General features: G+C 43.9%; 1 protein-coding gene across 3 annotated transcripts in view; it reads left to right on the top strand.

Moving 5' to 3' along the window:
* Positions 1-16,167, top strand: part of LMBRD1 (LMBR1 domain containing 1) — a 122,865-nt gene that overhangs the window by 47,230 nt on the left and 59,468 nt on the right. For all 3 annotated transcript variants that reach the window (XM_069973481.1, XM_069973480.1, XM_069973482.1), the window contains exon 7: positions 3,560-3,633. In XM_069973481.1, coding sequence (XP_069829582.1) covers positions 3,560-3,633 — 74 coding nt within the window. The remainder of the gene's footprint in view (positions 1-3,559; positions 3,634-16,167) is intronic.

Below are 16,167 nucleotides of genomic sequence, written 5' to 3'. Positions count from 1 at the left end.
GCCTGGAGTGCTACAGCTCCCTCTGCAGGTCAGAGCAGACTTTTCATATACACACATTCACTCACATATGCACACACACACACACTCTCAAACACACACACACACACACACTCTCACACTCTCACACACACACACTCACTCACACATTCACACACTCACACACTCATTCACTCACTCACTCACTCACACATGCATTCACTCACTCTCACATGCATTCTCGCTCACACATGCATTCACTCACTCTCACACATACATACATACATACACACACTCACACATGCATTCACTCACTCTCACACATACATACATACACACACTCACACATGCATTCACACACACACACACACACACACACACTCTCATTCATTCATTCATTCACTCACTCACTCACTCACTCTCACACATACATACACACATTCATTCATTCATTCATTCATTCATTCATTCATTCATTCACTCATTCATTCACTCACACTCCCAAACATACAAACAGGCACTTACATTTCATTAGGAAGATCCTTATATCTTCCCAGCACCTGCCTCCTCTGTTGTCCTCCTTCTCACTGGCACCAGCTCTCCCTCCCCGCCCCTCCCCTCCCCCACCTCATCTGCACGGGGCAGGAAGGAATCTGAGAAAGCCAGGAGGGTGGGGGAGCTGCCCGGTAAGGGCTCGTTCACATGAGCAAAAGCAGCTGAATTTCTGCGCTGAAATTTCAGCCGTTAAAATAGGTGCAGAGCTAATTTCCATTGTGTTGAATGGAAATTCTGCTCTGCAGTTCACACGGTGGAATTTCCGCACTGAACTAATCCGCTTTCCGCCCGAAGAATGAACATGTTCATTCTTCCGCTAGCGGAAGCCTATACAAACCAATGGGGCTCTGATTTTCTGTTTCAGCGCGGAATACAAGCGTAATACAAGCGGAAATTACGCGCTGAATCAGCGCGGAAATGGAGTAAAAAGGGGGGGGGGGAGGATTCTAGTATATATTCTGGTATAGTCTAGTTTACTCGCCAAATACTCACTGAATTTCAGCGCCTGAATGCATGCGGATTCAGCGCGGATTCCTCGAGTATTCCGCGCTGAATTTGTCAAGAGCTGATTACGAGCTGAACTTTCCTAGCGGAATACGCAGGGATTCTGCTTACATTCTGCTCTGAATTCAGCGTCAGTTGATTTCAGGCGGAAATATTTCCTCGCGTAATCCGTCCCTTTTGCTCTGTGTGAACGTAGCCTTAGGGCAAATGGCCTTCATGGCGTAGAGACAACTTATCCGCCGCAAAGGATGAGTCTGTCTCTGAAGGGCGGAACACAACGCCCAGTTGTTTCTATGTCATGTAGTACTGGATGGAACAACTACTTCAAACAGGTTATTTGGGTGAATAAGACTACGCTACTATACCAGACACAGTTCAGGGAAGGTTGTTGCTCTGTTACTAGAAAGGAAAAAAAGGATCTTTTATTTTTTATCTCAGACAACTTCTTTAAAGGCCGGAATCAGACTTATGGTTTTTGATGTAGACGTTAGAACCAAAACCAGGAGTAGATAGAGATGGTGTGGGAGGTTAAAGGGAATGCAGCTGGGATGACACATTCTCTTTAAAGGAAATCTTATACCTTTCCTTTCTGTTTCATAACCTTTTTTTGTGGTGTGTGTTGTGTGTTTTTTTTTTTTTTTTAATGCTTTTATAGAGCCAAACCTTTAACTCTATGAAGGGTTAACAGAACTGACAAGTTCTTAGTATAGATTAGATAAACACATGTGCCATTACTACTTCAGCTGCTTAAAGGGAGCCCAGCTGTTTCCCAATCCCGATATGAAGAAAACCTTCATAATTGCTGTTCCCAGAGGATTTCTAAGCTTGAAGTGTATTGTTTTTCTGTATTAATTTGCCATATTCCATAGCTGTTCCTTGGTTTAAGTAGCTCACTGACCTGTGGCTCTTGTTTCATTTGTTACATCTCTAGAATCACTTTGCGTTAAGGAAAAAAAAAATAAAAAAAATCTGATCGTTGTATGTTGGTATTTGTAGCTGTAATATACAATTACTTTGCATTTAAAAGGGTAAATGCATAGAGAGCAGTGGAAGGGTCTAATGCATAGTAATATGCCCCCAGCAAGAGAGCTGTCCGTCAGGACAGGAGACAAGATTCTATCGTTCGTGCGGCCCAGTCACTCGATTGGTCAATTGCTGATTGGCTGCTCTTCCGCGGCTCCATATCTGGCTGTGTAAATGGACCTTTAGGTTACAAACCCACTTGGCGGGTCTGCAGCGAGTCTCCATGCTGCGTTTTTGCAGCGAGACTCGCTGCAGATCCCGGCCCTATGCTTTTAATGGCAGACAAACACGCAGCAGGGGTGTACATCCCTGCTGCGAGTTTGTCTGCAGCCCTCCCCATTAACCCCCCCGGCCGCCGGAGCTGATACTTCACCTGAACCCGGCTCCGGCGGTTCCCGATGTCTTCAGCAAGCCGGAGCGGGGACCAGGTGAAGTATATGCTCCAGCCAGCCCCCCGCAGCCCCGGCCGCCCCCCCGCAGCCCCGGCCGCCCGATCGCCCCCCCCCCCCCCCCCCCGCCCGATTGCCCCCCCCCCCCCCCCCCGCAGCACCGATCGCACGCCCCCCCCGCAGCACCGATCGCACGCCCCCCCCCCCCCCCGATCGAGCGGCCGGGGCTGCAGGGGGGCGTGTAAGCGATCGGTGCTGCGGGGGGGGCGTGCGATCGGTGCTGCGGGGGGGCGATCGGGCTGCGGGGGGGCGATCGGGCGGCAGGGGCTGCGGGGGGGCGGCCGGGTGATCGGGCGGTCGGGGCTGCGGGGGGCTGGCTGGAGCATATACTTCACCTGGTCCCCGCTCCGGCTTGCTGAAGACATCGGGAACCGCTGGAGCCGGGATCAGGTGAAGTATCAGCTCTGGCGGCCGGGGGGTTAATGGGGAGGGCTGCAGACAAACTCGCAGCAGGGATGTACATCCCTGCTGCGTGTTTGTCTGCCATTAAAAGCATAGGGGCCGGGATCTGCAGCGAGTCTCGCTGCAAAAACGCAGCATGGAGACTCGCTGCAGACCCCCCAAGTGGGTTTGTAACCTTACACCATGTTTAATAAATCTCCCCTCTAGTGTCTAAAGTGAAACTGGCTCAGTTGCCCCTAGCAACCAATCAGATTCCTCCTTTCATTCATCACAGACTCTTTGGAAAATGAAAGGTGGAATCTGATTGGTTGCTAGGGGCAACTGAGCCAGTTTCACTTTACAGCATGTTTGATAAATCTCCCCCTATGGCTCTTTTGAATAGCACAAATCTAAATCTCCATACAAATGTGGGATTGTTTTTTTCTATTTATTGTGATGTAAGTTTTTTGTTAGCCATGTGCTGGCCATATGTGGACCGGACTCGTCATCTTTTATTTTACATGCAAAAATAAATAGTCTTTTTTGTTATTAAATAATAGTGGAAAGGATTGCACGATTCTCGTGATTTTTAGACCAGCAATAACACTAGCGCAATAATTTGTTGTTTTCCATGAAAGAGTTGTCACCACATAAGACAAATTGTTTTTCAGATGGTTTGGATGCCTTGTCATTTTCCATCAGCTCCTTGACCTTGATAGGAATGTTGGCAGCCATCACCTACACAGTAAGTTTTCTCCTTTAATTTCTTCTTTTTTGTTCTTGAGGTCACATGTTTTATTAATATTAAGGCTGTTTTATTGCTTGTGATGCCCACTTAACGTGTACATTAGCAAAAGCTCACGGAATACAGACTAACAATGGCTAAAAAAAAAGTATGGAAGAGTGTTAGACTTTTTGGTAGCTATTAAAAATCAGAAATAGGTTTTCTATGGGGTTTTGCTGCTGCTCTGGACAGTTCCTTTCTCGGACATGAGTGGCAGCAGAGAGCACTGTGTCAGGCGGAAAAAAACACACCACTTCATGCAGGACATACAGCAGCTGGTAAGTATAGGAAAGCTTGATTGAGATTTTTAAATAGAAGTAAATTACAAATCTATGTATCTTTCTGAAACAAGTTTATTTGAAAGATTTTTTTTTTTTTTTTTGCTGGATAACCCCTTTGAGCTTTACCAACAAAACACAGTTATTACTGAACTCAAGGAGAACAGTGAAAAAAATTCCAATGAAGTACTCAATCAAGAGTCCCCACTGATGCCCCCAAAAATTTAAATATGCAAAACAGGAGTCCGTGGAGCCTCGGTTGCGAGTCTCAAAACGGGATAGCCAGACATCTCTAGCCTGTTGCCACGGGGTGCCTCCATGATAGGGAGAGCACCACACCACCCTGATAAATAGCCCCTTAAGTCCCACTCGGTTGCGAGTATTGGAACATAAATAGGGAAACACCAGGGTGGCCCCTTTTGTCAATGTCTAACTCAAGGTGCGAGTATTGCGATCATGACAAGGGCTTGCCAAGGCAGGCTTCCATCCACAGACAGCCGTTTCAGGGTTTTTGCCCCTCGTCAGTGTGGAGTAGGATTCTGGCTAGTTGGGGCGATAGCAAATCGACCAACAAAACACAGTTATTACTGAACTCAAGGAGAACAGTGAAAAAAATCCCAATGAAGTACTCAAACAAGAGTCTCCACTGATGCCCTCAAAAATTTAAATATGCAAAACAGGAGTCCGTGGAGCCTCGGTTGCGAGTCTCAAAACATGGGATAGCCAGATATCTCCTGTTTTGCATATTTAAATTTTTGAGGGCATCAGTGGAGACTCTTGAGTACTTCATTGGGATTTTTTTTCACTGTTCTCCTTGAGTTCAGTGATAACTCTGTTTTGTTGGTCGATTTGCTATTGCCCCAACTAGCCAGAATCCTACTCCACACTGACGAGGGGCAAATACCCCGAAACGGCTGTCTGTGGATGGAAGCCTGCCTTGGCAAGCCCTTGTCATGATCGCAATACTCGCACCTCGAGTTAGACATTGACAAAAGGGGCCACCCTGGTGTTTCCCTATTTATGTTCCAATACTCGCAACCGAGTGGGACTTAAAGGGGTTATGCAGCGCTACAAAAACATGGCCACTTTCCCCCTACTGTTGTCTCCAGTTCAGGTGTGGTTTGCAATTAAGCTCCATTTACTTCAATGGAACTGAGTTTCAAAACCCGCACCCAATCTGGAGACAACAGTAGGGGGAAAGTGGCCATGTTTTTGTAGCGCTGGATAACCCCTTTAAGGGGCTATTTATCAGGGTGGTGTGGTGCTCTCCCGATCATGGTGGCAACCCGTGGCAACAGGCTAGAGATATCTGGCTATCCCGTGTTTTGAGACTCGCAACCGAGGCTCCACGGACTCCTGTTTTGCATATGTTCCCACTAGATAAGTGTTTGTTATTAAAGGGATATTCCAGTATGTTTTTTTTTTTTTTTTTATTTTTCTTTAATAAATTTGGGATGCTTTAAACATAAAGCACACTGACCTGCCCTAGTTACCCTGCCACTGCTGTTCCAACAGTGAGAGGACTCTGCTTCTTCTGATAATCCCTTCACTAGTTGCAGCAGTGCCCCGCCTTAGGGTGCGTTTACACAGACAGATTTTTCTGACAGATTTTTTAAACCAAAGCCAGGAACAGAGTATAAACTGGGAACAGGTCATAAAGGAAAGACTGAGATTTCTCCTGTTCTCAAATCCATTCCTAGCTTTAGCTTCAAAAAGCTGTCAGATAAATCTGTCTGTGTAAAAGCACCCTTAGAGCCATATTAGACGGCCCAATCACTATAGTAAACGAGTGCTAATCTGCTCGATCCGTGCTCGTTTACTGAGCCTATAAAGGAGCGTTTACACAGGCAGATTTATCTGACAGATTCTGGAAGCCAAAGCGAGTATTGGATTTGAAAAGAGAAAAAATCTCAGTCTTTCCTTTATGACCCGTTTACTGTTTATAGTCTGTTCCTGGCTTTGGCTTCAAAAATCCGTTAGATAAATCTGTGTAAACGCACCATTACATGGCTCAATATTTTTCGTGTAGCAACGGCTGCACCGAAATTGCTAGCGATGTCCGTGCGACCCTTGCTAAAAGTGTGTAATAATAGTTCATCCATTACTTTGCCACTCTCCCCGCGGCCACCGGTGCAACTGAAGAGTCAGTCTCTGAAGTGACAGAGCAGATCACTAGCTGTGGCCGTCCTATCCTGGCTGAGCGGTTTTCAGTTGCAGCGGTGGAGGATAGGACAGGAAAACCCCACAAGTGTGAAGAGGTAATAAAATAACTTTTTATTATTTTCTTTACACATCAGCTGTCGCCCGCGCATCACTATTACATATATCGATGGGTGCTGGGCGGCCGATGACTTTAGGTCAGGACCAAAAGACACGATTGGCAGATGATCGTTGTCTTTATTACACAGAACGATAATCTGCCATATTGGCCTGATTTGTCTGATTATCATTCGGTTTATTAGGGCCCTTAGGGTCAGTTCATCCGAGTAGGTGGGGACCTTGGAGAAAGTCACGGAATCCTCTAGACCATCTTAATAACATTGTCCCTTGAAGAGTAAGATGGTATGTTAATGTGCAGTCCCATGTGGGCAGGTGTACAAATTCCGATTCACAAGCGTTCCCAGCACCACATTCCCGGTAATGAATCACTCCACTAGTTGACTCTTCGTTCCCCTGATTCATGACCTTTACTAACGCTGATACTTCTATTCCATCTCTTCCCACAGCTATTATACTTTATATCATCCCCGGTAACCCAGAAGAAATATAATCTAGCTCTTGCTAATAAATCTACGCTTATTTATTTAGAGTAGTTTAGACTTTCGGCCATATATTCCCTGCCTGTCATGTTTTAGCCGAAATGATGAAATTGCCAACGCCTGAGGATGTAGCATCTGGGCTTCCTTGCATGAATTGTGAATAGGCTGTCGTATGCAAAACACACATTTCTGTTAGGAACCTTTGATCAGGTGGCTCTAGGGAAGGCGGCTCGGCTGCAAATCATTCTGCTCTTTAGCCCTTTATTAAAATGTCACCGCATTGGGTGCCCGCCACTTAATTTTCCATAGTGGTCTGCAGTTAGTGTCTAAGGCACCGTGGGGCAGATTTATTAATGTTGTCTTTGGGGATTGGGTTGCAGTAGTGTTTTCGATATATTTTTAAATGTCCTGTTGCTTATACTGACTGGTTACGGGTGACACCTGGCATGCGTATATGTACTCAACTTTGTTGTGTAATCCTCTCCTCTGTCTATGGATATGAATAAATATGCCACTCTGCTAACGAGAAGCCATAATTGCTGGCAGATGTATGTACAGTACCTTCTAGAATAGATCTGTTATATGAGACCAATGTGGGAGAAACGTACAGCTTTGTAATTGCATAGGTAACCGCCACACCATGCAAGGAGTGTTGAGCGCACTTATTAAACTCTTTGGGGGACTTGAAACATCCGCCCGAGGCGTACGCCAAGGAGAAGGTGCAGATTGACCCCTTCTCCCTGATGCCTGCTGTATGCCCCGCTCGCCTGATTGGTGGGTTGGGGGGGCGTGACAAGGCGGGGAGGAGGCGTGGCCTCCTCCCACACCTAATTTATCATGATTTACGCCGGCATAAATCGTGATCCAAATCTACACCTGCTGGAAGCGCAGGTTCAGGTGCTCAGCCGGATTCATTAACAGACGTGCGCCTCTTAGTAAATTCTGTCGGGCAAAGGGGGCGGGGCCTAATATAAATCTCCCCCCTTTGGGTTTGGCAGAATGCTTGACTCCTGGCAGCTGCAAAAAATTGGATGCTATTAGAGGGAGTCCTGGAAAGCATGGATACAGCGATAGGCAATTTCCATGGTTTCCTGGTAGCTGCAAAGCACCATCCAACCTCTCCAGCCGCTGGGCGTCAAATGCCAAGTGTTCGATTTCGGAGCAGTTTGTCAAGTTCACTTAACAATAGCTGCAAAGTAAAACTACACCACCTCTAAATGCATGTAGTACAGGGAGCAAAACCAGTCACCAAGGCTTAGGGCCCTATTACACGGGCCGATTATCGTGTTAAAAATCGTTATATCGTTCAAATTTAAGCTATAATCGCTCTGTGGAATTAAAGGCAACAATCGAAAAATCGTTAGTATGTCGATCGTTTATTCAGATCTGAACGTAAAATTATTGTTAATCGTTCCCTGTAATTCCACATTCGTTCACTTAAGTTCCCGATTTTTTTTCACTAATCGTTCAGTGTAATTGCACATTGTTCATTGTTTTGCTGGGATCAGATGGAGTAATTGATCTTAGTAACGATCGCAATAATGATGGTAGTAACGATTTGTAACTTACGACCATCGTTCTGTGTAATATGGTGAACGATTTCAGGTTAACGATAAACAATCTCATTTGCGATCGTTAAAAATCGCTCCGTGTAATAGGACCCTAAGGGGCAGATTTTTCAAAGGGTGTGAAATTCAGACTGGTGCAAACTGCCCACAGCAACCAATCATAGCTCAGCTTACAGATCTGGTAAAATGAAAGAGGAGCTGTGATTGGTTGCTGTTGGTCGTTTGCACCAGTCTAAATTTTACACCCTTTGATAAATCTCTCCCGAAGTCTCTAGATATAGATACAGTATATTTCAGTCCCTTTGAGAGACAAAGATGTAGTTTTGTTTTTTCTTCACCTGAGTCAAAGATCTAGTTTGCTGTTCTAGGCCTATATCTATCTCTATATCTATCTACCTGAGTAACTTCAACCCACTTCATATGTATAGCTTTAGGCCTTGTCCACGTTCTGTAAAACACCGACCGTTCTGTATTCGTCCGGGTCACAGAACTGCCGGTGTTTGAGAAGATCTTCCCAGCTGGTACTGTAGTACCGGCCGGATGATCATTTCTTCTGAATTCGTGTGTGCCTGCATCCGAATTCACCACTGCACGCAATGGAGCGCATGACATCTTCTGTGCGGCCCCTCTTCAATGAATAGTGTATATGTGTATACGCCACGGCCGGGATTCCATTCATTCACAGACGTTAAACACAAAAATAGAACAGCTCACCGCAATGGCAAGCTACAGACCCACTGTAGACATGAAAATAGTTAAAAGCAGCCCCCCCCCAACTGCAAAAAACAATTCCCACAAAAATAATGAGGCTCTTGGTTACCATTTGCAAACAGTGTAAACCACCCCACCATGATGAGGTGGACCCTACACTGTCACAACCCTGCTGATGGACTGGCCGCTTAGCCAGTCAGTGACTGGGGCCAGATGCTACTCCAGTCACTGATTGGCTTAGCGGCCAGCCCATCAGCCGGGACAGGCCTTTTCTCCCAAGGCGTCTTCACAACTCAGGTGGGGGTGGGGGGTGGAGAAATGCTTATAAAGTGCTTTTTTTCCCTGAACTTACTACTGCATCAAGGCTTCACTTCCTGGATAACATGGTGATGTCACTTCCTGGATAACATTATGCCATGACCCGACTCCCAGAGCTGTGTGGTCTGTGGCTGCTGGAGAGGATGATGGCAGAGGGCTGCTCAGTGTCCCTCCAGTGCCCTGTGTCCCTCAGTGTCCCCCTGCCATCATCCTCTCCAGCAGCCACAGCTCTGGGAGTCGGGTCGTGACATCACCATGTTATCCAGGAAGTGACATCACCATGTTATCCAGGAAGTGACATCACCATGTTATCCAGGAAGTGACATCACCATGTTATCCAGGAAGTGACATCACCATGTTATCCAGGAAGTAAAGCCTTAATGCAGCAGTAACTGCAGGGAAAAAAGCACTTTATAAGAATTTCCTGTAATAAGTGTATATTGGTGATTTTGTATAACTTTTGGGGGGCAAATTTTTGCCGGACTTCTCCTTTAATTAAAGGAAACTTCCTGCCCCATAAAATAATTTTTAAACTGCTAACACCAGTGTACAATAACAGAATACCAATGCCGTGTCAATGCTGCTTTGGTCCCTACTAGTCCTTGTTTACTAGGCTCCAGTGATGACGTGAAGAATTGTCATGTTACCATGGTAAACAATCACTGGCTATACTGGTGACATGTTGACACCCTTTAAAGTCACCACTGTGTCCAGTAATGGGCTACACCTGTCACATGTTGAGATGTTACAACTTCGAGAGTCCTTGTTTATCAGATCCTGGCAGGGTAGGAGGGAAGTGTTAACATGGGAGTTTAATGAAGCTGGAAAGGTGATTATTTCTTATTGTTTATTTTCTACCATTGTCACTTGTATCTTTAAAGAAAACAAACAAAACAAAAAGTATATTTGCTTGCACAAAATCTTATGCTGGGTGATTAATTATGAGGAGTCAATCTCTTCTTTATCTGAATTTTGCTATGGTAGTTTAAAGGGGTAGTAAACAAAAAAACAACAACTTTCAAATGCTAGAAAGTGCCAAAGATTTTTACTTCTATAAAAAAAAAAAAAAAAAAAAGCTTATAAGCTGCTGTATGTCCTGCATAAAGTTGTGTATTGCTTCCAGTCTGGTGAGCAGGAGAGGTTTTTTTTTTTTTTTCTTTATGGGGATTTGCTACTGGACAGTTCATGACCTGGACAGAGGTGGCAGCAGAGAGCACCCTGTCAGACTAGAAAGAATACACCACTTCCTGCAGGACATACAGCAGTTGATGGTATGGGAAGACTTAAGATTTTTTTTTTTTTTTTTATAAAAGTAAATTACAAACCTCTGGCGCATGCTTGGACCAGTTGATTTCAAGAATAATAAATGAATAAAAAATAATAAAATAAATAATAAAAATTATTATTATTAATATTTTTGTGAACTACCCCTTTGAACTTTGTGTAAGGGGAGGAGGGGGATGTTACATCACCTGTTCATGTTTGGATGTACAAATTGCTTAAAAGCACATCACGCATTCGTGTGTTGTTTCATATTGAAGGCAGCGTCCTTATCCTTCAGAAAAGAAGTAGTATTCATTTGAGACCGATTGATAACAGACATTACCGAGCACTTGGCAGGGTCACTTAGGATTTGCTGACACCATTTCGTATCTAAGCAAAATTGAATGGTACTGTTATGCATTCGCTGTTTATTTATTTTATTTACAGACCTTTTTTATTTAGCTATAGTGTCTATATTTTATTAAAATATTCACTAGGGGGCAGTGTGATTCAATTTATGCTGGGAATCACGAAGGCTTTCTGTGTCTGTTTTCCAAATAGCAAGGCATAAAATGACAGCTTTTTTTTTTCTTCTATTTTTTATTTTTTTATGACATTATTGCAGTATTTATTAGAACATTTGCGTCTAATATATATATTATATTGTTACACACTTATATACATAGATCGATCACCTTGCAAGTTAGCCTTGGTTATTGCCTGCATCAGAGGCTCCATTCAGTTTCTCTGCCACAGGCTCAATAAAAAAATAAGAGAAAATAGTGCAGCATGCTGGCCACCATGACATAAACCCTGACCCCCTTTAAATTCAGTGACGGCCAGTATACAATAGATACCTTGGTTCCTGTGACAGAGCAGAACAACGCAAAAGACAGCACAGATATCAACCCAGCTTGACAGATCTTAAAACATTTGCTGCTAATGTTTTGATATCCCACCTGTTATGTAAAGGTCTCGTGGAGTCCATGCCATGCAAACTTTAGGAGGATTTACACATTAGCGTCATGGATTATAACATTGATGTTTGTGTTAATAGGATTTTCTCTAATGCTAGCACAGTAGGCTACATGCTACCGTTCTGCTTGTTGTAGTGCATTCATGGTATTCTTCTTTTGGCGACACGTTTTATGTTGGTCTCTTCTAACGTCTCTTCTAACGCCATCCTTACTACTTAAAGTGGCAATAGTACAGGCGATTTTTAAGAAATTTTGTAAATGGGTTTATTAGCCGAAAGATGCATTTTTATCATGAAAAACCTGTTTCAAGCTCTCCCCCCCCTGTCTTCATGGTCCTCTATGGAGAGGGGAGGGGTTGAGGGAGATGACACACCAAAACAGGACAACAAAGAGTTAATTTACAGCCACATCACCCCCACATTCTGGGGAAAGGCTTTTTGAATGCAGAAAATTATAAAAGTTTACAGCTGAATAACCCTAACCCCAGGAGGAATAACCCTAACCCCAGGAGGAATAACCCTAACCCCAGGAGGAATAACCCTAACCCCAGGAGGAATAACCCTAACCCCAGGAGGAATAACCCTAACCCCAGGAGGAATAACCCTAACCCCAGGAGGAATAACCCTAACCCCAGGAGGAATAACTGTAATCCCAGGAGGAATAACCCTAACCCCAGGAGGAATAACCCTAACCCCAGGAGGAATAACCCTAACCCCAGGAGGAATAACCCTAACCCCAGGAGGAATAACCCTAACCCCAGGAGGAATAACTGTAATCCCAGGAGGAATAACCCTAACCCCAGGAGGAATAACCCTAACCCCAGGAGGAATAACCCTAACCCCAGGGGGACTTCTAGTATAAGTGTAAAAAAAGGAAAATGTTTTATTATTAATAAATACCCCCCCTTTTCCTATGTTCTAAAAATAAATAAATAAATGTTTTGTATCGCCGCGTGCCCAAACTATTAATTTATTTAATTCCTGATCTCGCACAGTAAACGGCGTAAGCGTAAAAAGTCCCATAGTGCAAAATTGCGCACTTTTGGTCGCATCAAATCTAGAAAAAATTGCAATAAGCGATCAAATAGTCACATATGCCCAATCAAGGTACCGATAGAAAGTACAGATCATGATGAAAAAAATGACACCTGACACAGCCCCATAGACCAAAGGATAAAAGCGTTATTTAGCCTGGGAATGGAGCGATTTTAGGGAACATATATTTGTTAAAAATTATTTGAATTTTTTTAAAAGCCATTAAATAAGTTATACAAGTAACATGTCATTGTAATCGTAACGACTTAAGGAACATATATAACAAGTCAGTTTTACCCCAGGGAGAATGACGTAAAAACAAAAAAACCCTAACAAAAAAATTGCTTTTTTTTTTTTTTTATTTCACCACCCATTGAATTTTTTCCTGGTTTCGCAGTGTACTTTATGTAAAAATTCAGCCTGTCCTTGCAAAGTACAATTAGTGGCGCAAAAAATAAGGGCTCATGTGGGTTTCTAGGTGAAACGAAAATGCAAAAATTGAAATTGGCCCGGTCCTCTAAGGGTTAAATGATGGTCAAGGGGCTGTGAAAGACAGGGCTGACATAGAGACATGTAAAAAATTTTGATCGGTCCAGAGTTTTCACACCCGTACTGATCGTCAGAACAAGCATGGAGGGGGCCGCAGCTACAGCATTGTCCACTCCCTGCTGTGTCAGCATAATCAGTTGGGCTCCATAGTCTTACATTATAAGCCGGACTGGTCACATGATACGGAGTCTGCTGAGGACCGCCCTTGGTGCGGTCTTCTCCCGGCACCCTTTAAATAGCAGTCTGACCTATCCCGCACATTTATTATTCCAATGTCTTCCTATTAGTTTAGTTAGTTATGATCATGTGCAAGGAGACCAGAGATCACTCTGCCCTCTTGTCACAGTTTTCTATTTTTTGCACCAGTTTCCAGACTTTTTAATGTAGCCAGCAATCTAAATGATGCATGTTTTTACTCTGGTTTTCATGGCGACCACAAGATGTGTAGAACTAAATTCACTAAACATTGTTTTTTGTAGAAAAACTAAAACTGGCATGAAAAAGCCATTTTGTGTCAAAGTGTAATGCTAAGGTGATTAAAATCTAACTGTAAAAACAGATCTTTGAATATTAACCCCTTAGTGACAGACAATTTTTTCACTTTTTTATTTCCTCCTTGGGTTTAAAAAGCCATGGCTGCTGGCATTTTCTCACCTACAACGCCACATGGGAACACCAATTGTACTTTGCAATGACACATTTAATTTTTCCTTAAAAAAAAAAATAAATAAAAAATTTTGCATGGTGAAGTAGGTAGAAAGAAAGGAAGAATTTTTTTTTTTTCCTTTCCATTGCCGGTGGGGTTGTTTGCACGATTCACCCTGCGGTAAAACTGACGCGTTTTCTATGTTTCTGAAGTCAGTACGATTACAACAATAGGCAATTTATAAAACTTTTATCTTACCTCTTCAAAAAAAATTATAACTTAAACTGTTTAATGTCACTCTATTTCTACCATTTAATGCTTTTATTATTTTGCCTATGGTGCAGTTTGATTTTGTTTTGTTTAAAAATTTTTGTGCCATAATTTGTACTTTTTAATTGGTACCTTTCTTGCATATACGCGACTTTTTTATCCATTTTTATTCAAATTAATAAATTCAAATTAGATGTGACCAAAAAAAATCAGCAATTTTAAAGCGACCCTGTACTCACAATGTGACACCGCCCCCCCCCCCCTTCAAACCACTTTCGGATAGCTGTTTTTAATCAGTTATTGTCCTAAAAAACAACTTTTAAACTGGCAGCCCTGTGTCAAACAGCCGTGGCCTAGCATATCTGTGCCCTAACTTTGCACCACCTCTCCGTCCCTCCTCCCCACTTTCTTCATCATTAGGAATGCCCCTAGAACATTTTTTCCTGTCTGAACATTACACAATCTGCCTGGAGCATTTTTAATGATGACTATGGCAGGGAGGAGGAACAGAGAGGGTGTGCCAGCCTAATGCACATACACTCTACGCCACGGCTGTTGGGCACAGGGCTGTAAGTTTTAAAAGTTGTTTTTTAGGGCCATAACTGCATCACCTGCCAAACGGATCCCAGGACAAATCTTGGATTAAAAGCAGCTATCTGAAGGTACAAGTAGTTTGGGGGGGGGGGGGGAGGGGGGGTCAGATTGTGGGTACATAATTGGTTTAACACTTTGGCGAGTTTACCCTGTTTACCGTGTGAGATCAAGAATGTGATAATTTATATAGTTTGGGTGATTATGTGTGCGGCAATAGCAAATATCTTCCTCCTTTTGTTTTTTTACAAAATAAACATAAAACTGCACTCACCAATTTAAAATGTCTTCATCTTAATTTTTCATGGTAAAACCAGGTAAGTGCAGACAGTGCTGTAGCAGACGCCACGGAGGTAAGGTGACAGACTGTTTCACACCCTTCTGGCGCTTCTACAGACCATGGGTGGTCCTGAGTTTAACCAGCGATCTTTTGCATATAAGACCAAGCAGGCCTGATCTTTAAAGCTGTCTTCTCTGTGTTTCTCTCCCCCCCCCCCCCCCTAAACTTATTTGGCCACAGAATTGCATTGAATCTCTAACTCATTTGTTACAAAAAGGTCCCCTCAAGGCCTACAAATTACTATATGGTACGAAAGTTAGAGCCAAACTTTGATATTTTGTGTCTTACTGGCATAGTATTTTTTAGTTTAGGTAATTAATTTTTTGCTAAAGGATTGCAGTTGATACTTTTGATGTATTTATTGGTATAATTTTAAAGTTTTATGAAATCTTTTCTACATACCTAGGGCCTTTCTTCTGTAATGGCTCCTGGGACCTCTGTGAGTTTCTTCACATTGCAATACAGGATCTCAAACTTTGAACAGTGTTCTAGCAATAATAGCAGCAGCAGCAGCAGCACCCAAATAGGCTCAGTCTATACAGCCAGACCTGGTTTAACCCCTTAGTGACCGCCGATACGGCTTTTTACGGCGGTCACTAAGGGTCCTTATTCTGCTGCCATCAGCTTTTTACGGCGATATCAGAGAATAAGACTGCGGGGCCGGGACGGCCCGACCCCATCCCCCCAGCTACCGCCCCCCCCCCCCCCCCCCCCCCGCGCCTTACCGACGATCGCCGCTATTAACGTTATAGCGGCGGCCGTCGGTAAAGGGGATTACCCGTGCCGCCGCCTTTAATCTCCCCCCGCCGTGAATCCACGGCGGGGGGGAGATGAAATAAGTGTCCCCCAGACCTCAGATCAGCCCCCCTAGTAGGGCGATCACTAACCCCCCTCCCCCGGCGGCCATCATTTCCAAGATGGCCACCGCCATCCCTGCGAACAAACGATGTTTGTTCGCAGGGATGGAAAAGTTTAAATGAATGAAAGCCCCATGCTCTCCGCCACCGGAGGTAGCGGAGAGCATGTGGCAGTCATCGGGGACCCCTCTGTGGGGTCCCGGTACAAGCGATCAGCGGTATATACTATATACCGCTGATCGCTTGTACAATGTGCCGCCGGCACTTTTTATCCCGTCACCATGAATAATTGGTGACTGGAAAAAAAGTGATGTCGCCCCCCACCCCCCCTGTC

Source organism: Dendropsophus ebraccatus, chromosome 6 (genome assembly GCF_027789765.1).
Source record: "Dendropsophus ebraccatus isolate aDenEbr1 chromosome 6, aDenEbr1.pat, whole genome shotgun sequence".
Classification (NCBI taxonomy): Eukaryota; Metazoa; Chordata; class Amphibia; order Anura; family Hylidae; genus Dendropsophus; species Dendropsophus ebraccatus.
This window is presented reverse-complemented; position numbering and strand designations above follow the sequence as displayed.